The sequence below is a fragment of the Gallus gallus genome, chromosome Z (genome assembly GCF_016699485.2).
Source record: "Gallus gallus isolate bGalGal1 chromosome Z, bGalGal1.mat.broiler.GRCg7b, whole genome shotgun sequence".
NCBI classification, from domain to species: domain Eukaryota; kingdom Metazoa; phylum Chordata; class Aves; order Galliformes; family Phasianidae; genus Gallus; species Gallus gallus.
In genome coordinates this window covers 64,773,210-64,798,264 of record NC_052572.1, presented here as the reverse complement: position 1 = coordinate 64,798,264, position 25,055 = coordinate 64,773,210, and the positions used below count along the sequence as shown (strand labels likewise).

Genomic DNA, 25,055 nt, shown 5'->3' with positions numbered 1-25,055 from the left:
TGTTCTACTTTTTAAAGTGCTTCACAGGATCGGTCAGGCACAGGCATGACTAAGAGCTGGATGAACGTATGAATAAGCCACTAAGGCAAACAACATCCCAAGGACAGGCTCTTCAGCTACTCTTTAACCTCGTCTTTAAAAAGCTAAGTTGGGAGAATGTCCACAGATGTTTGCTTCTTCTTGCAGTTCTAATTATCTTTGTTTTCTTTTGTTCTCTGCACCTCACTCACATTATTAATATCCTTTCTATACAGTCTGCGATAGGCATGTACATCGAACACCCATTCTTCAGGAAGGTTACTGCTCTTTTCAGATCTGTTGTGCAAATTATGTATGGTATGGAGGCGGGCTGCACTTGTGCATGGTTCATCATTTCTGCTGCTTAGGCATCCTCACCTGTGTGGTTTCTGTACCTCTCATATGCACTTTCTTATCGTGCCTCCTGTCCTTGCTTGCATTGTTTTGTTGTGCTTATGATAGCCAATAGAAATCACTTACAAAAAGAGTTTTTCACACCAGAGCTTTTTTAGAAAGATAATTAGACTTAAAAACAAAAACAACAACAACAACAAAAAAAAAAACAACAAACCATATATATGTATACATATATTAAAATGTCACAACCTCCTCACTTTTGTCTACTTTTAATTAGGTACGAAAAACAACTCTTGATATCAACAAAACAATTTTTATGTTAACTGTGAAGGAGGGCGGAAAACCAAAGCAGGAAATACATCAATGCAGTGTAAGGTTTGTTCTAAAACACAGAAGATGTTCACATATGCCCATGACATGTTTTCTTCCTCTCAGGATCTCTGTCTACCCAGACCTCTTGAAACATTATGACATGCCAGTTAGTTGATATCTACCAGGGGAAAGTTTTATGGTCAGAATAGCAGCGCTCATTTTAGTTGACCAAAACATTCCACTGCACTAACTCTTGACAAACTTTTGTTCAAATAAAGGCAGCCAGACAGTAAAACTGAAGAAACACACTTGTCTTATGGCAGTCTGATCAACAAGGTGCTGGAAAACCAGAGCAAGACTACAATCCTTGAGCCTGCGAGCTGTGTTTTGGGAAAGTGGCTGCAGGGATTGGATTCCTGGCTATGCAGCAAGGAGTCTGAACTCAGCAGGGACCTTCTCTGGGCCACCCAGGATTATTCTGGGGATGAGGGAAGAGAGCTGCTCCATGCTCTTAATGGGGTGGGGTGGGGGAGGGGGAGAGGGGGAAAAGAAAAAGAAAAAAAAAATTTTTGATCCAAAACACAACCTTTTTTTTTTTTTTTGTGTGTGTGTGTGTGTGTGTGGACTGTGTTTTCTATAGGGGACTGTAAACATGTTGGTTATCATGCCTTTTTGGTGTGCTCACCAAACCAACTTTGCACTGACCAACATTTAGTTACAATTGAACAATAGAACATTTAGTTCAAATGAAGGATCTAAGCTTTACATTAGTATTATAGTAATTTGGTACCTAAACTAATACATTTGAAAATGTGTAAAGAGGCAGCAGCTTACTGTGCTGGAACCATTCGGTGGATGGAATGCACTAACACATTGTAAATAACAGTGCTTCTTAAAAATTCTTTCATTAAATGTAAGAGGTACTGCAGCCTGCTTATTTAAAATAAGGAAAAGAGGTTCTGCCTATGATCCAGAGATACTGGGGAAGGTCTAAAAGAGAAAAAAGACAGAGGCAGTGTGTAGAGGGCAGAGAAATGCTGTTTTGTTTCAAAAATAATAAGCAAAACCAAACAGAAGAAATTAAGGCTCCATTAAGAGTCTACCTTCACAAAGTCTCAACTCTGCATTCAGTTTAGAATCCAGAATAACATTTTATTACTTTACCGGTTTCTTAGGTAATTTTATGTATACTCCACATCGTACTTTCTTTGCTAACCATCTCTAACTGAATTGATCACATCAGGTAAGATCTCTGAGATGGGCCCAACTCACCCTGCCTGGTATAACCGCTTCGGCTCCAGTGAGATAATAACAGAGATGGTACTTCTCTCAATCTCTTTCAGGACTGTTTTAATTATTTAGTTGTGACATGAAGGCTTCTGTGCGGAACAAATATGCTCTCTGAAGTGTTTGGTGTATTTTGGCTAATTACTTCAATTAAAAAATTGCCTGTGTGGGAATGCTCATGTGATACTTGCACGAATAATTATAATGGGTGGGAAGACTATTTTAAAGACTATAGTGCATTGAAATATCCTGTAGGATAGGCACATCCATTAGCAAGTGCTGGACTCCTGAATGTAGGAATTCAGCAGGTACGTAGGACAGCCCTCTTTTACTGATGTTTTTTCCTTTGTGTACAAATCAGGTGCTGCTAACCCAGTATGTGAACATCTGTAGCACCGATACTTTCTCATAAGTGTGTTCTAAAAAAGTGAAAACGGACTGTGAACTAAGTTACATAGGATGCTCTGAAAGTAATGCCTCCTATTTATCTCCACAGAAACCACAACAGGTACAAAGAGCATAAGAACACTAACAGAGCACATTCTCAACTACAAAACACTGCTGCACTGGTAAAACTCTGCATCAGAAGAGGTGACCCACTGTTGTTACCACCACTGCTGAAAGGCATCACCCGCTGTCTCAATGTTAACATCCACTGTTTGATCTCCATGTATGTTCAGCAAGTATTGATGAATGTCAGCAAGCACCATTTCTTCTGCATGGAGGAATTCCATGACACACCTTTGCTCCATATGCACCTCCATGTCAGACGCCATTGCGTCAGAGTGCCCCTCTGCTGCCATCTGTTATATGGCAACAAAATGTAACAGAATATTGGCAAGAAGGTTCAGTCTCTACTGCCATACCACCAACATCTGTCTTTACTGCTATGGGTCAACATCATAAAGCAAGCAGCATTACTTTCAGAGCAGTCTTCCTACTTTTAAATGTTTTAACATGACAGTGCCAGGCATACTGTTAAAGTAAGACAGTGGCAAAATATGTTCTGTACCATACAGTAAGAACTTACTTATTTCTATATAGTGATTTCTGGCCTCAGTATTTATTTTCTAATGAAGAAAAGTCACAGAAGAGTTCAAGACATCCAATACTACTTTCAGTGTTAACAGACCTGTTTGAAGTTTGTACAAGCCATGATCAGTTCCATCTGAAACTTTCATGGTACTGACAAGAAAAAAAATGACATTCACAACTGTTGATTACAAGTCTTTTTTTGTTTTCTTTCCTGAATACCTACATAAATACTCTGAACAGGCTAGGCAGTTATTTGTCTATAACATGAAAGATACAGATTTCCTTCATATGAATATATATATGGTACTGGATGAAAGAGGCATGATTACTTAAGTTAAAGTGGAAAGTTGTCTGCACCCTTTGTGCACTGCAGGAGTTTCTAAAGGGATTTGGAATTATATACTACCAAAGAAAAAATATTGTGAATTATGCAGTAGATAATGGTGTAGCTGCTGTATAACAAGGGAAACAAGATTTCACTGGAAAGAGAATGTTAACGGCATGAAGGACACTGAGATTCAATATTTTGAAGAAATCAATTGTAGCTGACCAAAATAGCAACATGCACAAAACTACTAAGTGAAGAAAGGAAAAGTCCACTACAGAATGCCTATTTTTACCAAAGACAAATGAGGAAAATGTAACTTAAAATTCATTATGAAATTCATTAGCTCTCTTCTGTAGTTCATACAACCCACCTAGAGCCACCAAAAGCACTACTTCTTGGTGTACTTTGGACACTGGCGTACATATAATCTTGGTCTACCTGAAGGGTGCGATGACATTACAGTTCCCGTTTGCTTGTCATGGGGAGCTACTGGTCCCACAGCTGCATCAGTGGAAAGGGTCACTTGAGTTTTATATCTGATAAAAGACTTCTTACAAACTTTGCTTTGATTGTATGTGAAAGGACACACAATGATCTGCAGATGGGAAATAAGAAAACAACACAGGATTCACTCCACAGCAAGTAGAAGTGAAGTCTTTTTAATTGAAGGCCAATGAAAAACGGGTAGGTTCCCTACATGGAGCCACAAAGATGAATGCTTTGCTTTTCCCCAGGAGAATGAGAAGACCAGCCTGGGCACAGGGCTAACTTGCAGGCTACTGGATACTCTGGGGTGGGAATTAAGCTTTCATATGCAGCCTTTGCACCTCAGAATAGCATCTGTAGCTGAGGTTTTCACTGCAGCTGTCAAAAACAGTCTCTGAAACATTTAACTCCTGAAAAAGCTTCAGTCCTGAAATTCTTTGTCTTAGTATCCTGGAAGTACTCTACCCTGGGGCAGTTTGAAATTGTTTTTGCAGTAATATTTACCATTACAGAACAAACTACAAGAAATCGTGTAATCTTCTTTGAAAACAAGTTTTCTTACCTCTCTTTTCTCCATCTTCACCCTTTTGTTCCAGGACCTGCCTCCAGAAGATTTTTCTGATTGCACTCTAACTTGGTAGGCTTCATTCCTAGTCCTGCTGAGCAGGCAGAGACAGTTAAAGCACAAGTGCTTAATGAGGTAAGTATCTTCTTGCTTCATAGTGAAGGAAGTTTTGTTAGGCTTTCTCTTAGCCACCTCATTGTCAGCAACAATGGACAAACCAGCCTTCCTGTAGTTTTTCCCTCCTCTCCAAATCAGCCACTGCCTGCTCACACCTTCCTTTTTTATTAGCATTGCTTTTAAACACTTCAGAATTATTATGGTTTTAGGCATAAGCTTTTGACAATTTAGCTGTAGTCTGATGAACACAATATGGTTGTCTGGTCCCAGTTAAGAGCTTATGTCAAATGCTCTTGATGCTCTACTTCAATAACATGCATAAGCTAATCATAATTTTTCCCTTCCTATTTTCCCCCATGCTCTGTATATATACCAATATTGCGTTGGCTAAATTAGGAAACTCCTATTACTTAGTGTTTGCCCTTCTTCTCCATGGATTGTTTTCAGTGGCAGCGATTTGTTGTTGGAACATTCCCAATTCTGTCCTTGAATACACTGTGACCCTAACAATACTAGCGAGCTACTTAAAACATTAGCTTTCTACAACCAAATGGAAATTGCTGTCCACTTTCAGACAAGAGAGATAATGAACAAAAGACGAGCAACAGAAACACTAATGCTTTGCATGTCATCTATGATGTGGACCCCCCTGTTTTAGCAATCTTATTAGAACTACTATTATCCTTAAAAATTTAATTTTTAACCTGTTTAGAACACTTTGTTCTTGGGAAAGCATGAATGAGGGGGATTAAATTATATCTGCATTATACTTTTCTTGGTGATTGGTAATTATATTGTCACTCGTGGTGCTTTTCATTGCACTCAGCTGCATGGGAATGAAGAAAACTATGACATTTCTCCATGCACTAGAATCTATAGCTTGTCACAGCATCATAGATCTGTGAGATATGGGAGTAAACAAAACATGGGAAAGTTGTATTTGCATCAGAAGATATTTTCTTCTTCAAACTATAAAATATTTTTATATGGCAAGGTGATGGGTCCAGCACCCAATTTAGGTGAGCAGCACACAGATGTACTTTCTGACCCTACCTGTCAGAGAGCCAGGTACCGCTTCTCAACACAGCCCCATACAAAGTCCAGCCAGTAACTTGTTGTTTTTTTTTTTGTCTTAGTTATTTCATGAACAATCTGAGGTATCTCTAAAAGGGCAGATTTAAAATTCTGCAAAGCAACCATCCTCTGAAAATAATGCACCTGTCAGCAAACTGTCTTTGTAAACGTACGGAGACTTACATCCTTCTGCCCATCTGTTTACTTCAAACAGCACTTAACTAGCCAGTGGCTGGTATGTCAATCTTTGGTGTAGAACTTGGCAAGTGAAGGTAGCTAAATCTGGAGAAGATTCTACAAAGTCGAAGAGAAACTTCCTCTTATATTCCTTGAAGAATCATTTGCATCCAAGTGGAAATTCTTTGAAACCAGATTGATTCTGCAAAGCTTTTGATTATATCTCATGCAATACGTACTTAGGCAGAAATTTTCTCATCTATCTTCACATTAGTATCACAGAGTAATCTACCATTGCATAAAGTGTTTGTTTGCTTCCACTTGAAATAAATGTCAGTTGCCATAAATACAGCACTTTGCAGATGAGCTGTGCAGAGCTTTTAACACTGACCTGTCTTTTGATATTAACTGGTACATAATAAATGCTTTTGGGAGGTTATTTTCTCTTGTCAGGGTCACTGTGACTTACATCACAAAATAACAAAAAATACCAGAAAAATACCAAATCCCCTTGGCAACAGTATGTTTTCTTGCCTTTCACAAAGTGCTGGCAAATTAAAGTACAGTACACTTTTGCAATTTAATGCAGGCATATAATATTGATATTTAAATCTTTATTGATTGATGTAAAAAGTACATATGGAAAAAGAAGATCAGTGTAGCAAAGTACTTACATTTTTAAGACTGAAAAAGGAACACAAAGAAAACTGAGACAACAAAAATTATTTTTGCAACAGTTTACTGCTGTAGAACTGCCATGAGAAATTCAACAGCTGTTTAAAGCTGATACTTTGTGTGTTTTTCTCTTAATACACGAGGTTTCGTTATTGCTTTTCAAAAGCATGCAAAATGAAGGTTTTAACTTCTCATAGAAAACTGGCCAATGTTATGCCCTGTTGAACAGTCATAAATTGCATAAACTTGCAATTGTCCACTGCAACCCTTGCTGATGTTAGAATGGAGACTTAGTGCAACAATTAAGGCCAACATTACGTGAATTTCCCTCAAAATTGCTTAATAAGATGATGCTTTATGATGCTTTAGAAATACTTTGGGGATACAGCAAAGTTTTGGGTTATAACTAAAAAAAAAACAAAAACATCAACCTCTTCTGCTCTCAGATTGATCAGCAATGAAACAGAGGTAAGGACCCCTCCTTGTAGGTTTTCACTGTCAGAGTGGGAGCTGCAAATGCTGCTGACCACGCTCATACTTCCACTGCAGGGTACACATTCAAAATGTGGGGTGTGTTCTCTGGGATCTTTCATTGTTGAGGTACTGCACGATCAAATAGATTTTCTCACAGTGATGTAATATGTATGTAATGTATATTTTCAATCAATAACATTTCATAATTTAAAATGCCCAGTTGCATATAGAACTAAAGAGAACCTTGTTTTTATTGTGCCAAGACAGATTTTTGATACACTTCAAATTTGTACTGGATGCCATTCTCTTCCTGAATATCAGCAGGGACACCTGGGTATCTAGAGAGGGGAGAAGTGAAAAAAACAAAGGATAAAACATAGAAAGTAATTGTGTAAATCACCAGTAATTTATCTAATCAATCAGAAGAGAGAATTACCTGGTAAAGACATGAAAATACCACCCCTACCATAGGAATACTAACTATATGCTATTTTTGGCAAGCACATTAATTACTATCATTTGTAGTAATGTATGTATATACATCATCTTCTTAAACTGAAAAAGTAGACTGTGATGTAAAACAGATGAAAAAGACAACAAACATTTTGACTGAATCTTCCCATGTTACGTAAAATGTCTGTAAAGGCAGAAGTGACACAGACATTTTTTTTTGTTTTGCTTTTGATTACATGGTTTAGAGGAAATGGTATAGTAAAAGCTTCTTACAAGTATATGTAGGTGATTGCTATCTACTGCAAAGTGTTCCCCTCTATTCCAGAGTTACTAAAACAATTTTTTATTAATAGATACTCTTAAAATCTCTTCAGTTCCTGTGACAAAGTAAGGACTTTGTATGAGTAATGTTGACATTGAGGGAGGAACGAATTTAAAACATTTTTTCCTAGATCAGCGTCTGTTAGGTTTCCATTTCAGCGGGTGAATTATTGACTATATTACATAAAGACCAAATGCTGATTTCTGTTCACTGACCAAAACCAATGCATACCTGGGAAACAACCCAGAGAAAGATGGGGATTTTGGTGTCAGAAGTCAGGATATTGCATTAGGACTGTGTTAGGGCACAGAGCACTTCGGAATTTGTTTAAGTTGAAAAACCCAACTAACATTCCCCACCCACTTGGTTTGTCTGGGCCATATTCTTCTGCACTGCCCCACTTATTCTCTACAGCCTCATAGCTAATGCACTCCTGCACCCTAGGCTGTGGACAGAGAGCCCATCTTGCCACACTTTCTCTTTACTGCTTGTTTGTAATTAGCTGGAAACCAAAATGGGAGCAGAAGACAAAGAATCCTGCTGATTCTTGAGGCATCCATCTGTATTTTTGCTACCTCCCAACTTCCTGTAATCTTGATAGAGAGAGCATAAAGCATGTCTGCAATGTGACAGAGATGGCAGAAACTTGCATCTCTTAAGTCAAACAGAGTGTGGCCTTAGCAAAATTCTTACCCATTTGAATGATTAAGTCTCCCTTCAGAACACAGTACCACCATACATTCTGACACTTACTCCGTGAGAAGTTTGAAGTCTTTGTAGTCGATTTCTGGAAAGAATGTGTCGCTTTCAAATTCATGCAATATTCTTGTCACAAACAGTCGATGATTAATGGGCTTCTCCATTGCTGCCTTTAAAAATAAAACAAACAATTAAAGTTGAATTATTCTGTGTAAAACACCTGGACTATTTATGATGTATTATTCATGTTTAATTAATTTTTTTTTTAATAATCGTGTTAAAACACTGTTTGAGACCTGTAAGACAATGTCAAGTTTCATGGCTTCCTGAATGAAAAAGTTTAAAAAGGCACCTTCTGGTGAGATCTTTCCTAATAAACATTCACAAACTCATGAGTTAAAAACGCTGTACCGGTGCCTGGCTACAATATTTGTGTTGAAGTGCTTTACTGATGCTTCTCCCTTTCCCCCAGATTGGCAGTGAGCAATACGCTGTTAAAGATGATTCACCATGCACCATGCTATTAGGTTTTACTTTGACAAGCACAGGAACCAAGTAATTTCAAACTTAATCCAATAAAATCAATTGCTAGCTTTGCTGAGAAGTAGGTTTCTGGAAAAGCAGCTCTATTTCCAGAGAATACATTAAAATGAAAATTAGAGCACAACAATATCCATCTGCACTGAATGAGTGTTCATCTAGATTCTTTACATATATCATGTTTTCTTTTTTTTTTTTGTTTTAACTAAGAGCCAGCTGTAGGAATTGAAACATACATCTGCAGAATAATGGAATAATAATTTGCTTCACAACTAAGTACAAAATACGGTGTTCTGTTTACTGAGATACTTTTATCAATTTTTTACTCAGGGCAATAGGAACTTTTCTAGTGTTTCAGCTAAGGCCTCTGCACTCTCAGGAAAGCATGGAGTGACTGACTGCAGCTGCTGCAAAGAAAGTTGAACTTAGCAAGAAGGGAATGCAATGGTGGCTTATGCGCTAGAGAAAACATTATGTCAGCTGAATAGCTCAACATGCCGCCGAACTGCTTGTCCCCTGATCTACAGAAAAAGTGCAAATGCCTTCCTCTGTCAGCCAGAACAACTCTGGAGTCTGTATGTATACATGTCTCAGCCTTATGTAGGCATAAGAACTAAATATCAAATAAAAAGAACTTGGAGAAAAGCAATGGGCTTCAGATGACTACAACTACACACTCCTTCCCAGTGGATAGGAGTGGCATGATGCCCAAGATCAAGATGTTATTACAGTATATCATAGAGAGTACAGAAAAGCATATTTGAAATACAGTTTGACTGTGTATTCCGATCGCTACACTCTGTTAAGTGTAATTTTCACTTGCTCTCCAATTTAAGAACATTGCTACATCATTTCACAGACTGCCATACCAGCCTGGCCTTAGCCTGTCCCTATGGCCCAGTCCAGTTGCCCCAGGGCTACGCCTGGCCTGGGTACCTTCATGGGCCTTCACTGTTTTCTGAAGACCCGCCTCACCACTGTGAGCCCTTTTGCTGGTGAAGCTGCACTGTGCTGTCCAGATATTGTCTCTGGGTCCCAACATCCTGTCCTTCTGGGTGGTCCTTCCTGTTCCCTGACAGCACCTTCAGAAGACTAACATAAGCAGGTTTTGTATTAAATATGAAAATTCCCATGTTTGGAGTCTCTAAATGAAACTGCTCAGAGAGAACTATACTGTGACACCTGCTCTGCAAACTACTACTTTGCACTCATGGACACTGGCAGGCAGAGAAAGTGCTTTATGACAACTGTGTAAGTTCAACGAAGATTGTGGTACTTCTTTGCTAGCATTCACTTACTATTCACTCCTGCCTTGTCCAGCTTACTCTATCTACTTTTTTTTTGGTACAGAAGATAAATTAGAGGATACATAGTGCTGATCTGATAGAATTTTGACAAACTTCCTCTGAGCTTAATTATGTGATTCAATATTATACATATTATGCATATTTATTCTAAGGAATACATCAGGGTGAATACTATTTCATTTTAATATAATATATATATATATGTATGTAAGTAATCTTGACTATTTAGACAGAATGTGGAGGAACTAATACATAATTTTACCTATCAGGCAACACTGTGGTAAACTAACACAGACAAATAATTTCCAGTAGGTAGATCAGTACTAACTCTTTGGTTTTTCCTTATTTTGCAAATTTCAGGACAATGTATATAATAGAAAAGCTAGATTTTAGGGGAGGACTTCTCAAAAGTAGTTGTTGCTCTCCGCACAAGGCTGCCTGTTTGTGTAGCAGCTACTGAACCTTTTAAGATTCTAAAGCTTGGTGAAATAGGGAAAAACAAAACTGACTGTGGTTCGTCTTAGAACACAGCCTATTACAACTACAGCTTCTGATCTGTTCTTTCAGAAACACCAGAAGATTCCTTCAACAGAGATGACGTCCCAAAAGAAAGAGAGGACAGGACTGATGAGGTGTCAAGACTAGTCCTCTTGTTCCAGGAAAATCACCCCCAAAGGTGAACCAGCCCTTTATTACTCACATATGCCTTCATATACCTATTAAAAGATTTTAGCATACCCTTGCCTTTTTGGTCTTTTCCAAGTAACCATCAATACACCTGTCTCTGAATCATACATCAAGAAGTAGATGACCTAAGAATTATATTCCCCCTAATTTCCAGCTTTATTGGACAGCCTGTCATACAAGATTAGCCTACGTCTGTACTTTAAGGACTACTTTGAATTAGTTGTCTTTGTAGAACACAGGTTAAAATAACCCTAAAGCTCTGCAACAAATAGCTGCATATTACAAGCAGTTTCAAAAGTACTATGTAGAAAATTAATCTTTTATAGGTTTAATCACCAAACCACTGCACATCAGACAGCATAGCAACCAATTTCTGTAGAAGTAACCAATTATATCTGGTCATTCAAAGATTTGCAGGTTTTAGAAGGACACACGCACACTATCTTCCTATCTGCTATTGATTGCATAAAATAAGTAAAATAGATAAAGTAGCTATCTGCAGCACTTATTTTTGAAGTGTCTGCTGCTAGACAACAATACTGCCAATCCAAACAAAGTGCAAGAACAATATAAAAGAAAAAAATTCAAAAGAAACATTCTGTCCACTTGTCTTCTGTTTGTCAACCCTTAAAATGCACTCTGAAACCACAAGAGTATTAAAAGTACCTATTTTATACATTAAAACAAACAAACAAACAAACAAACCCCACAGCCAAAGATCTCCCAAAGCTTTAGGTTTTATGTAGATAACAGAGTTTGCCAAAGTTAAGCCTTCTCAGTTATAAGAGTGGCTATGATGACCACAAGAATCAGCACTTTCAAAACCCTTTCCTGCCCATGCTCCTAGGGCTTGGCTGAATGAAGTAATTCTTCTTCCTTTCTGAGCTGCTAGGGCTAAACCTGGTGAGGAGGGAATGCTGTGGTAGCTCCCATCACCAGCTTCCTGCATGGAACAAGACCAGTGTAATAAAAATCCTGTATGACCTTTACAGAAAAGCCTACCCATTCTGACCCTGTAGAAAAAAGATAAGCTCTATGAACTGGACTTTCCAATGTCAAGAGAAAAGCAGGGCCCATGTTTAGAACAGCATCTTTTAAAACTTTCCCTCTATTACCTCAGCAAGTACCTTTGAAAAGAATTTTAGGAAGCAGCTCTTTTCAGAGCTACAAGATTACTTCTTCCCATAGAAATGTCAAATCAGTTTGCTCACAACAAGCAAGCAAAGAACAATACGAATACTACACCTTTTTTTCCGGAGTTAAAAATTATCTGAGTTTACATAGTTTGACATGCATAATGGAAAAGCTGGATATGTCCCTCTCATGTCTGAGAAAGCATAAAGTTTCTAAACTAAAGAAATCCACTAGTCTATTGCTAACATTGTAACTCCATTTCCTATGATTTTATTTGTTACTAAGTAAAAGAACAAAGCACTGACAAGAGGCATAGCTACATTAGATAAGCATATGTTTATACAAAGCTACATTAGTTAAGGATATATTTTTACAAAACACAGATTTCTATAGAACGGTAGTGTCATCAGCTGTAATGCTGTAAGCTCGTCACATTTATATAAAAGAGATGTTAGAAAATTGCAATAAGATAGCTATAATCCTTTCTCAGAGTAATAAGAATAGAGTAAAACTGTTTTTGTATTGCCATCTTGTTGTTCAAATACATATGGGAAAATTGTTCTGTGAAGTACTTGCTAGCATTGCAATAACCAAGAGTTACATTTGTTTACATACTGGGAAGACAGTAATCTTCTTTGGAAACAAAATTGCTCAAGACTATAGGTGCCTGCATAATTAAGTGAGGTTATCATGAATTTGGTGGGACAGGGAAAGGAAGCACGGACAGCACAACCACTCTGCTTCCTTCAAATTTATCTACATTGTCACAGCCAGGAGTGGTTCTCTCCATAGGCCAGGAGAACAATGCCAACCACTCTGTCTGAAACCTTCCATAACAAAGGATACCGAATTTAGTTTCCAGGCAAAGATATTTTTGAGATGCTGTCATTTACCTGTAGCTTAGTAATAACACTCTCCACTTTACACAGTGTTATGAGCTTTCAAAAATGTTGATAGGATTGAGCCAGACTAGTTAGTTTGAAAGATAACAAAGAAGCCAATGGAGTCAGTTCTCTGCTTTTCATACTGGTTCTCACAGGTGAAAAATATCTTTCATGCCTGCATGTGTGTGATGCCCCCCATGTCAATGGCTTCAGAAAACTCAGAGAAGCTTGCTCTTTGCAGCAAGTTCTTTGACAGCAGCACTACACAGGAACAATGGCACTGGAACCTGCAGAGTACAGCACATTAGCACAGAAAATTACATTATCTACAAAGCTCCCTTGTAAGTGGTTCTCAGTCCTTGGTCACATCTCTGGCAGAACACAGCACTTCAAAACCAAATGAAAACGCATACATGTCAGTCTCTATCTCAGCAGCTATGCAGTTTTAAACCATTTTGTTTTACATGTGGTTAAGGCAATAAAATTAGTATATTTGTGGTTCGTAGGAAATTCAGACACATAAAAATGTAGTCTTTAAAATGTGTATTTTCTCAGAATAACCTCAAGAGATCATCGAGTTCAACTCCCTGCTAAAGTGGGTTTCCTACACTAGGTCATACAGGCAAGGCTGCAGAGACAGGTCCTGAATATCTCCATAGAAGGAGAGTCCATAAAATTTAGTATAATAGTGTTAGATAATAAGGTTTTGGCAGGCTTGAAAAAAAATCACAATAAAACTAGCAATTCAATTTATTCATATTTTTCTCTTTTGAAGAAGTGATTCTCATGCCACAGTGAAGATCTGAAGCTTATCAAATATGGCATTCACAACTCACTCGGGACATTCAAAACCCAGTGAAGTTTATATACTTAGTTAAGAAACTCTGTTTAAAAGGGTAATTAAACATCTGTAAGAGACTTGCTGCACTACATACAAGTAGCAACTTAATCCTTCAGTAGTTTTGAAGAATGAAAGGGAGTAGATTACCAAAAAACATATGCCAAATACTAATACATAAGGAAGACACCTAAGCATGTACATTAGACAAAACTTTCCCTTGGAGATTACTGGAAATTTAATTTTCCAGCTTAAGCCTCTTGGTTAAATAATGTCCCCAAATATGATTTGTCAGCATCATTAATTGCCTGGCTTAGCTATTCACTCAGAAGAAAAATAAAACAAAATTTCCTATGAAAGAACAACCTTTTGTTCTGTTACAAAATTACAAGTTCTCCAAATTTAATACATGAGTACTATTCTGCACTTTTTAAAATTCTGTTGCTAGTTTTTCTTCTACTGGTCGGTTCTTTCTTTGGGATTTGTGTTTGGTTATTTCTACAAAGCAAGATTTACACTGAACACTTAAAAACTACCACATTATGAGGCCATTCTTTGCACAGAAGTAAGTCTACACACGTTTTCTTTTTTTTTTTTTTAAGCCCCGTTTAATATCTGGAGATAGGCTGGACTTAGTTCCTATTTGTCATGGTTTTGGCTGGAATAGAATTAATTTTCTTTGTAGAGGCTCAGAAGATGCTGTCCTTTGGATTTTTGATCAAAATAGTGGTGATAGAACACCAGTGATTTGGCTATTGCATAACAGTACAAGGCAAGTCCTTTTCATCTTCTCACTCTGCCCTACCAGGGAGGAGCTGAGAGCACACAAGGAGCTGTGAGGGGACAGAACCAGGACCCAAACTCACCTAAGGGATGTACGTGGCATCGAGTTCAGCAATAAAAGCTGGAGTAAAGGAGAAAAGGGGTGGATGTTTGGAGTGATGATGTTTGTCTTTCCAAGAAACCATTACGTGTAATGAGCTCTGTTTGCCTGGCAGCAGCTGAACATCTGCCTGCCAATGGGAAGCAGCAAATGAGTTCCTTCCTTTGCTTTGCTTGCATAGGCAATTTTTGCTTTACCTAGTCTCCATCTCAATTCATGAGCTCTTGCACTTTTACATTTCTAATTCTTCCCCATCCCACCTGGAGAGAGTGAGTGAGTAGCTAACTAGTGCTGTGCTGCCTGCCAGGGCTAAACCACACAGTAAAACTTGCATGATGTTCTAAATAAATTTTAAACACTCAGTTTAAATTCAATTTAAAAAGACTGATGTAGCAGATTTACTAGTGTCTCCAGGTTTCACTGTTATTCAAGTCAAAAACCAAGACCTGAACCTCTCCATTAACAGAAAATTAAAAGACATTAATTCTACACAGAGTGCGTACATATCAGTGTCTTAGCTCAGAAAAGAAAGGTGGTTTTAAAACGAATCCTCCAGTTGTCCCTACTTACCATGCTTTGGTTGCACTGGGGAGCAATCTTGGTGTGCATGACCTGAACTTCTTGAAGATGAAACCAAGACACAAAGTCTGCTTATGTGATATGCTCCAACTGCTAGTAGAGACTCAGGGGACAGTAAGTGAGTCACTACTGCAAGTTGGCAACACACAACAAGCACTCGGGAGCCAGCAGAAGGCTCTCAAAACATGAAGAGCTCATGCAAAACCACAGAGTGCCTCTCAAGCCACACAGTGCCTTTGTAATTGCTATGACCTACTGGCCCTTGCTGGGTTGTCACACTCTTCCTTCCTCATCTGTATAATCAGTAGCAACATCAGCTCCTTCTGGAAGATCCAGTATGGTATCACAATGAGATCTAAAGAAATTACATTTGTAAACCTATGCTGTGAGAAGTCCAAAAGCTTTGCTGGGGGCAATATTACAACTTGTGTCTGTATGAGCAGATTAAAAATCCAATGAAGCCATCAGTGTCAAGTCAATTTAAGATGATGGTCTGTGCTGAGTAAGATCTTGGACAACAAGAAGTCGCATCAAAAGCTTACAGAATTACAGAACTGTAGGGGTTTGAATGGACCTCTGGAGATTACCTTCTTCAACCACCCCTACTAAAGTAGGTTCTGTACAGCAGGTTGCACAGGAAAGCATCCAGGCACATTCTGAATATCTCCAAAGAATGAAACTCCACAGCCTCTCCAGGCAAACCCGTTCCAGTGTTTTGTCACTCTCAAAGTAAAGAAGCTTTTACTTATGTTTGTATGGAACCTCTTGTGTCCAGGTTTTATCCATTACCCCTTGTTCTGTCACTGGGCACTGCTGAAAAGTGCCTACCTTTTCATTACCCCTAAAGGCACTCTGAAGTAGGAGACAGTTTGTATATCATTTTGAACAATTCAGGGGACTGTGGGAGCTGCTTCCAACCCTTTCTGCTTTTGCTTCCTAAAACCAACACCACTCATGTGTCCCTATTGCCACTAAGATGCCTACTATATCTAGCTGTTCTGCTTTCTGTTACAGAGATCAGTAAGTCCCAGAAGAGACAGTTTCCTTCTGTATACAGCTGAATGGTCATGGGATGCCATCCGCCTCAGCCAGACTCCTGTGCCAAAGACACATCAGACAGGGTAGAATAGCTGCAGTGGTGAAGACTCCAAGAACAGCATTGTAATTACTACCTTAGCCCGCAAGACATCCACAAAAAATTTGTGACAAGCTGCGAAAGGAACCCTGCAGAAGAAAGTGCAGCAGAAGTATGTGTAAGCTTCCCATTCTTTCTTGTAGTGATCCTGACTGGAAGACCACTGTATGTTGAGGAATCTGTGAACCACATATTAATTAATCTACATAGGCCCAGGAATGCACTGCATCCTGCTAGGCTGAACACACAGGTTGGTCTACAGGCATGGATTCCTTGGTCAAAGTACAAACTCAGTCTGATGATATATAGAGGAGTCTGCAAACAGCTTTCTGTCAACAATGACTATACTTCCATTGTGCCCCTGCCTTTATCTAAAAGTGCAATAAGACATTCCCATGTGAACATTCTTTCTGTTTTAACAGAAAAAAAAAATGAGTAGACTTGTTTTCTTGTAAGAAGAAAGTCTTCCAATAGCTTGAATGACCAAATGTGGTAACCCCTTGTATAGATGGGGTCTGCAAGACATGTTGCATGTGGATTAGAGGCTTGTTCAGTTCTGCACAATTTGGGATTCCCAGTATCAAGAAGGACTTGTAATTGCCTATACTATCCTGCCATTCTTTAAAGTGCCAGCTCTAACAAACAGCATTTAAAATGACACTTTACAGAGTACAAGCATCATTCTGACTGGGATCATAATGCACTAGCTCTTCTAGGTGAAAAACACCTCTCTACTGCGCTGTCGTGCAGCAGTACTCAGATGCAAATAGGTTTTATTTAGCAGGCACTACAGTGTTACTTCTGAATAAGAAGGAAGTGAAACAAGGTACAGTATCAGGAAAATAAAAGGACTTGCTGGTTGGAATAGGGAATATCATCTGCATAAGGGGTGAAAAGAAATGTACAGTCCTTTTTGGAGCGGTGTGCTCTCTTCATCATGGCTTGTCCTCATAATGCTCCACCTGATTAGAAAGACCTGAACTTTGCGTTAAGCCTCCCAAATTCCAGAAGCAGAAATGTCATGTTCTCAGTGGCACCTGCTTCAAATCACTCCTACTGCACTTACTCACTGAAGTATGTACGGTCACTTTCTTATACTTAATGAACACAATCAGTTCCAAACTTTTGAGGCATTCAAAGAACTAAGATGAAAATAGTGCTTTAAAAGAAAGTATCTACATTTACTGAATAAAATGATTCACTTCAATTACCCGTTGGTATTTTTGTTTCCCACACATCTCTACACAACATGAAGGAAATACTTCAGCAATGCTTTTTACATCTTTAATATAGGCACTAAAATATTACCTGCAGTTTTGGTAGAGGTATATGGTTTCCATTAAATACTTTTAACTAAGATCACATTAAGATAATGGGTGCAGAAATATTTACAAGACCATCAGATTTATCCCTAATGAATTACATATTCCTTTGAAATAGCCTGAGTGAATACTTGAAAGTGGGAAAACACCTGAGATTTCAAATAATATTCCTTATGCTGATCAGCAAAGTAATAGGTTGCAAAAGTAGTCCTGACCAAAAATACTAATTTGTAAATGAAATATTAGTAATTGTTTCAAAAATTGTATTGTTTTAACGGCCAGATAATAATTAAAAACAAAAACAAGCAAACAAACTAACAAAAACCATTAAAAACTGTAACAGAATTTCCTACATGGACAAAAAAAAAAAAATCACTCTTTGTAGCACTGGATGAATATGTAGGCAATGCACAGGCAAAAATGCTTCTGCTCACACTTTGTATCCCGTAGAATTACAGACAGAAGCCTAAATTACGGAAATGACTAGAGTGCATGAGAATGTTTTCCTTTTTTAGCAGAAAAAGCATGCTTTACAGTTCCAGAGACTTTTTTTTTTTTTTTTTTTTTTTTAAATCAGAAGAAAGAATGCCTCTCCTGACTGATGTGCAAGGAACTAAGGTTGATGGACATCATCTTTTGTGTGGTACTGTTTGATGGTAAGTGCAAATTATATGAGAAAATAATGAAGTCAACTAAGAACTAAATGGCAGAACCTGGACTGTGTAGAGGCTGAAAAGCTGACTTCAGGGACTCTACTGTATGGAGGCATGGAGAGCTGGCTAAATTTTGTATGTGTATGAGATGAAGATGAGAGGAAAGATTTGGGAGAAGAGAGAAAGATGGCTTAGCAAACACAGCACAAGAAGGCTAGTTTTACTGAAGACCTTGTTACACAGCTAATACCCTACTTAAGAAGAGGACTTGGCATTTGCAGGAGAACTGATGGTCGTACATGGCTTTCTGCAACAGCAGTCCTGAGAATAAAGTGGCATATACTTTTTGGCACATGAACAGTCATCAAGAAAAAACCTAGGCAGTGAGAGTAGTCAGGATGTCTGGTTACTGGATGGGAAAATGAATCTATGTTCTGTCTTACATTTATCTTCTTTTATCTCCTCTTATTCCTGACATTATTATCTGCTAACTGTCTTAAATCTTCTTTTCTTATTTGCACACCTGTATGAAGCACCATGTTCTAGTTAGAGATGCTGGATTGCTTTTCTTTGTTATCACATCCTCTACAGCCAGTTTCCTTTCTCAGTAAAATAAAACGGCACGAGTCTTGGTGTAAGAACCTAGAAATTTAGATAGTTAAGAAAAGTTCTCAGAAGTGCAATGACTGTATGACATTGCAAGAGCAGTATTCGGTTAATTGGACAGATATTTTTAACTTGTTAGTCAAAACGTTCCTTCCTAAGGCTTGCTTTGACAGTGGAGTTCACTAGGTCAAATGGGGAAAAGGCTTACCCCTGTACTTCCTGAAGTGAAAATAACTTGAGTCATCTTTCTCTCAGTGCAGAAAATTTAATAATCTAAAAGTACTTTAAATGTACCTTATAAACTGCAGTGCCTCCAACAATCCAAACCATGTCTACTTTACTTTTTAATTCTGGTGAATCCAAAAGAGCTAAGGCATCATCCAGGCTTTTAGAAAGATAATGTGCTCCTTTTGGGGCTTCCCTAGGAAAAAAAAAGTTTTATTACTAAATTTGAAGGACAAATTGTCATAATAAATGCAATCAAAATATACAATATATTCTGCTGTATTTACAAGTGGCTACATGTTTCACATTAGTTCATTACACTGAAATGTATTACTACTAAACTATGTTAGAATTCTGAACTCACTGTAGAACAGCTTAATAAATCACAATTTAATCCTAACTATGACTTAGGAGGCATGATAATTATACATGTGATTTTTTTAAATCAAGTTTTTAACAAAGCATATCTGAGGAATGTAAATATTCATATAATTAAATACAGACTTCTACTTGAATTCTAGAACATTAGTACTTGCAGAACAATCCACAAAGACTTTATCTCCCCAACTCTATCTTCTGTCCAAAACCCAGTAACAAATTCCAAATCAATAAACCATTTAGAGTGAACACGTTTGTTTAAGAATAGTTGGACGATTGTGAGTGATGCATTCAAGAAGGCAGCCATGAAAAAAGACAGACTCTTTTCCCCTTATTATGAATAGCGATAAGCTTCAAAAAAAAAAAAAAAAAAAAAAAGAGATTAAATTCATCAGTTTAATAAGGTACCAGAGAAATACCAGAGTCCCAATGTCTACTGACAAGTGTCATATGGTCTGTGTGTACAAATAGAACTAGTATTTACTATGCAAATTAATGATAATTATTTTATGAAGTGACTAAGAAGTAAATAAGAAAAAAAGCATAAAGAAAAACATGAAGTAATGATATCACTCAGAACCAACAGAGACGCTTCCTAACCAGAAACAAATGTAAAAAATGTTACATTAAGAATTATTTTATGATGCACTGTTATACATATTTTTAGGTTTGGATTTGTTATTTGTTTTCTTGTTCATCATACATACTTGAGCTCCCTGCTGAGCACTATATTAATTCTGTCTTTTAGAGGACGATTCTTCTCAGGAATGGAGAACCAGGTTTTTTTACCCATTATCACTGCATTCTGTTTACCTGAGTAAGAAAGAAATTATTTATTGAAATGGTATTTCAGCTCTGTACCAGGTTTGTTTCAGTTGTTTAGTGACATCTGCTGGACTTTCACTCCCTCTTCTGAAATCAATTTCAGCAGTTATCAAAGTACAAGCTTGGGTCCTGATTCTGCAGTGAGTCATAGGCACAAAAGAAACGTTTGTGCCCTCAAAGCCCTGGCAGGTAGCTGACACCAAGGCAGCTTAATGCACACATGTCAACTTGCAATTGGAAGAAAAAAAAAAAACATCAAAACAGGCATGCCACTGTCTGTTTCACTGACATGGGCTCTGCTAGTTAAGTGGCCAAATTCATCTCCATCATAAAATAGCTGAGGTGAGAGGAGACCTGAAAGCCCACACAGCTCCAACCCCCCTGCTGTGAGCAGGATTGTCAGATCATCTATTAGATCAGGCTGCCCAGGGCCCCACTCAACCTGGTCTGTATCACCTGTACGGATGGGGCACCCACAGCTTCTCTGGGCTGCTGTGGCAGGGCCTCACCACCCTCTGAGTAAAGTGTAAATCAACTGATGCCACCAAGAGTTCTCATAGTATGAATGGACATTTTTGTTCAGAATTGATTGTTGTTTGAATATTCCATCATTCCAGTTATTAGATTAGACATAACTGCTGGATTTGAGTATTTATTTAAAGAAAAAAAAAAAAAAAAGGAACGAATCTTCAATTATGTTTTAGAATTCACTCTTGAGTTACTTCTGACCAATTTCTTCATTCATAACCCGATTCTCTCTTGCATTCACTGAGGGTTATTCGTACTTCCTCTGGGAGAGGAAGTATGCAGTCAGTACAAGTTTACAGTTTCCAGCTTATGCATCCCTGTACCTGCTCACTATCACAACCTTTTTGGCCCTGCTGTAAATGGTTTTATTTCACCAAGTCTGTAATATCACTTTGCGGCAAAGGTCTTGTTGGATCTCAACGCTACTACTATGTATTATCAGCAGAGTTGCATGTTATTTCATATATACAGGACACCATACGTGTATGGTTGCACACTGGCACCATATTTAGGATTTTCTGGCATGCTTGGATGTCTCAGCCCCCAGCCAGACAAACCACAAGGTCAGGGGTGCAATGAATGGCCAAAGTTTACCTACAGCAAACAAGCTAGCAGATAAGCTAACAGAACCTGAAAAAAAAACCTGCTGCTGCTCAACTGGTACAAAAAACTTTCGTCTTTTTGCATTTTCTGACATGAAGAGGTAAAACACACGCTGGACTTTCAAAAAGACAGGGTGGGAAACTTCTGGAGAGTTTGAAAATGAGCCGTAAGACCAAGAAAGAGCTATAGCTAATTGCAGCTCTGCTTTTATTGCAAACACGTGGGCTGGTGAGGTCGGGGAAGCCAGTGGAAAGTGACATTCCCTATCTTTTCTGCGACTGATATCACACGAACTTAGTGAGGTGGCCCGCTGCACATTACCTTCCACATGGGAGGTGCTGGTCATTCTCTGGAAGTACTTGTACTCATTCCTGGCAAATACACAAGCAGAGCGTTACGGCAGTGGCTCAGAAATAACTCACATTAATGTGGCAGGAAGGGAGAAGGATGGAGGAGAGGGAAAGCTGCCGCGGCTTGACCCCGCTCTACCTGCGGGGTCATCTCGCAGGGCCGCCGCCCGCCCACGCGTACCTCCGAGCCCCGCGGCGCCCTCCCTCAGCACCGCCAGCTGCCTCCGCACTTTCCCGCCTTGCCCTCCCGCCTACAACTCCCAGCACGCACCGCGCGGCTCGCCCCCTTGCCGGGTGGCTGCGTGCCGCGCTGCACGCTGGGACGTGTAGTCCGCCACCCACCCCTCCGGGAACACGCGGCAGCGGGCCCGCCGTACCTCAGCGGGGGCCAGGGCAGGTTCCCGTCCTTCCCGATGCCCATGTTCTGACATACGGCCACGATGGAATTGAGCGAGCGCACCATGCCTCCCTCCTCCGCCAGCCACCCCTCACTGCGCGCAGCAGCGGCGCTGGGCGGGGCCGGGGCGGGACTCCATCCGGCGGTGGAGGCGGTACCGCTGCCCGGCGTCTCGGCCTGCACACGCCATGCCGCGCGGGCGGCGGCGGGAGCAGGGCGGTGGGGGTCAACCGGTGCTGAGCCGCTTCTTCGGCGTGGCGGAGAGTGGCGCCGCCCGGCACACGGTGCGCTGCGGGCGGCGGTGGGGGGGGCGGGGTGATAGCAAGGCCTAGCCGTCAGGTTGGCCCTTGTGCAGCTTTATCTCTTGGCCTGGGTCCGCCATGCCGCTCCGGCAGCCTCTGTGTGAGGCTGAGTCCCCTGGTGCGATGGGCTCGGAGGGGAAACCTTGCCTTGGGGGGCTGCAGGCTCGGTTTCCGAGGCCCTGGGGTCTGAATTTTCTCAGTAACGTACCTGAACCGTCAAAAGTTACTACACAAAATGCGGGTGCAAGCTGCTGGCAGCACTTGTGTGTTTGGAAAGAGAAGTGGTAGTGCTGTTACACATTGTTGCGGCTGCGAGTTACTTCTTTGTGCCTGGCCGCACTCCTTGCATCCTGCCCATCATTGGTGGGGAACGGCATAAGTGGGAGACTTGTCTCATCAGGAGGTGTTACCGGTGTGTGCCAGTCAGAAGCACCCGGGGCCACAGGGTCTGAAGTACTGTGTTCTGCACAGGTACTCAGGGTGATGCATGGTGTTTGCAGCTGAGGTTGTTATTTTAAATTTGGAGTAACACATGGTGAGGATATTCTTCCACAGCCTGTTTCAAGACCTCACAAAACTAGAGGTGAATAGCTGGCATCTAGCAAGAGGAGGGCTCCGAGCTGTGGAAACCATGATTTACCAAGAGGCTGATTTCAGACATAGGGTGGTAGAGTGGGGTATGACACCATGAGGAGGGTTTGTTCAAATCTGTGATGCAGTTAGCTCTGAGCTGCCTTCTTAAAACATTGCAGCTGTGGGTATTTCTTTTCGAGCACAACTGCCAACTTTTTACAGGATGCCCTGCTCCTCTTGTAGTCTTGCATTTCATGAACTATTTCATAAGCAGAAATGTAGATAAAATAGTTCAGGATTTTGTGTGTAGTAAGTTATTTGCGTTTTGCGTTCTCTCGTTATGAAATCCTCAGACTTATGACTGTCTTTCAGTGAGGATGGGAATAAAAGTAATGGAATTTCTTTGATTAATTTATATTTCAGGCTTCTGAAGTTGGCATAAAAAGGAGAACATCAACTGAAAACAACGAGCCATGTGAGAAAAAGACAAAGTCCCTACAAAGTACTATAGATGACATCTATAATCTGGTGAAGACTCAGGATAAAAGTGAGTTGACCGCACACAAAACTTCAAGCATTTATACTCAATGAACAGTTCTTCACTGTCCAATGTTTAATAAATAAATAAAATTATCAGAGTTTGGTTTAGGAAGTGTCTGTTGGGTGTAAGATACATCTTTGAAGTGTCACCATGAACATACTAGCTGTACTGTTGAAGTATTCTTCTTGAATCAGGCTAGGTATTGGAGCCTTGCTCTGAAATTACTCTACAAAGTCTCTCCAACTGGCTCAACTTTAGCAGATTGTTTAATTGGGAAGGCCCAGGTGCCCAGACAGAAATGCTACAACTTAGAATCATTAAGGTTGGAAAAGATCTTTAAGATCCTTTAGTTCAGTTGGCAACCCATCACCACCATGATCACTAACCATGACCCTCAGTGACACGTTTTTGGGAGAACCTCCAGGGATGGTGACTCCACCATTTCCCTGGGCAGCCTGTTCCAGTGCTTTACCCCTCTTTCTGAGACAACACTTTCTAATCTTTGTTGGTTTAGCAGTCTGTATTTTAGACTCATGCTGCAGGTTAGCTGACACCTGACTGATACCGTACCTGTGCTGCATCTGGCTTTGAACCAAGATTTTAACAAATAAACGGTGCAAGTCAAAAAACAAATCATTTCATATGAAGTTTATTACAGTTATGCTCAACTTAAATGAATGAACTTCTACATTCTTGTTAAAGTGGGAATTATATTCAGTTTTGTGGTTGTGGTGGTTTTAAATATTATTATGGGACACTGACATCTAGCAACACTATCTGTGTAAGAGCTACATTGAAAAATCACACTTATCACTAATTTTGTGGCTTTGTAGTTATCAGCTCAGAAAAAAAAATGTATTTCTTTCCTCACATATGAAGAAGGTGATTAATACTGACTTTCTAGAAAATTTAACTAAACATATTACGTATGTAATTTTGTCAGGTTGGCAGAATGAAGACAGCGGGAGAGAATAAAGAATGTCAGAAAGAGAGAGACTGACCTAAATGCCTGAGTTCCCTACTGGCTGAGGTCATTCTAATAGACATTTATTTTTAGAAAATAATTCACTGATGTTTTTTGTTATGTGTTTTTTCTGAAGAAGAGCCTCAGACGTATGAAAGGCCCCGCATATGTTTGCAAACTCTAGACAGACTGAGAGAATTCTACAGTGATTCAGACCAGCCATGTAACAGAGTCCAGGAGGACAATTTTCAGGAGAAACAATCAGTGATTTTGGAGAAGTGTCCCAGTATTACTGGGAGAAGTCTGGAACTGAAAAGCCCTCTTCAGCATGGGGACACTAGCCCAAAGGTTGCTCAGAAGGTATGTGGTGCTTTGATCTAGTGTGATGCAGATGACCTCTTTTTTTCTTTTTTTTTTAAAAA

The 25,055-nt window shown here is 39.5% G+C and overlaps 2 protein-coding genes across 4 annotated transcripts in view; one reads left to right on the top strand and one right to left on the bottom strand.

The window, feature by feature from the left end:
* Positions 1-6,350: 6,350 nt before the first annotated feature.
* On the bottom strand, positions 6,351-22,382 carry DHFR (dihydrofolate reductase). Of its 2 annotated transcripts, none has more exons than NM_001006584.3 (6): positions 22,234-22,382; positions 21,828-21,877; positions 20,258-20,363; positions 19,242-19,368; positions 8,434-8,549; positions 6,351-7,243 (listed from the first exon to the last, which is right to left on the bottom strand). In NM_001006584.3, the coding sequence occupies exons 1-6, from the start codon at positions 22,317-22,319 to the stop codon at positions 7,156-7,158; spliced, it is 573 nt and encodes a 190-aa protein (NP_001006584.2). In that variant the 5' UTR covers positions 22,320-22,382; the 3' UTR covers positions 6,351-7,155. The 2 variants fall into 2 exon arrangements, with proteins under 2 accessions (NP_001006584.2, XP_025000494.1); XM_025144726.3 differs by lacking the exon at positions 22,234-22,382 and adding an exon at positions 22,038-22,105 and having other exon boundaries at positions 6,356-7,243.
* Positions 22,383-22,415: 33 nt separating this feature from the next.
* Positions 22,416-25,055, top strand: part of MSH3 (mutS homolog 3) — a 117,361-nt gene continuing 114,721 nt past the window's right edge. The window contains exons 1-3 of one of the 2 annotated variants that reach the window (XM_025144950.3): positions 22,416-22,537; positions 23,552-23,675; positions 24,773-24,993. In XM_025144950.3, coding sequence (XP_025000718.2) covers positions 22,442-22,537; positions 23,552-23,675; positions 24,773-24,993 — 441 coding nt within the window. In that variant the 5' untranslated portion in view covers positions 22,416-22,441. Of the gene's footprint in view, positions 22,538-23,551; positions 23,676-24,769; positions 24,994-25,055 lie in introns of both variants that reach the window. The other variant, XM_025144949.3, reaches the window with a different exon arrangement.

Coding starts and splice junctions, on each gene's coding strand:
- DHFR (NM_001006584.3), bottom strand. CDS start 22,319: ATGGTGCGCTCGCTCAATTCCATCGTGGCCGTATGTCAGAACATGGGC. Junction 21,878..22,233: donor CTGCCCTGGCCCCCGCTGAG/GTACGGCGGGCC, acceptor TGTATTTGCCAG/GAATGAGTACAAGTACTTCC. Junction 20,364..21,827: donor CAGCACCTCCCATGTGGAAG/GTAATGTGCAGC, acceptor TTTCTTACTCAG/GTAAACAGAATGCAGTGATA.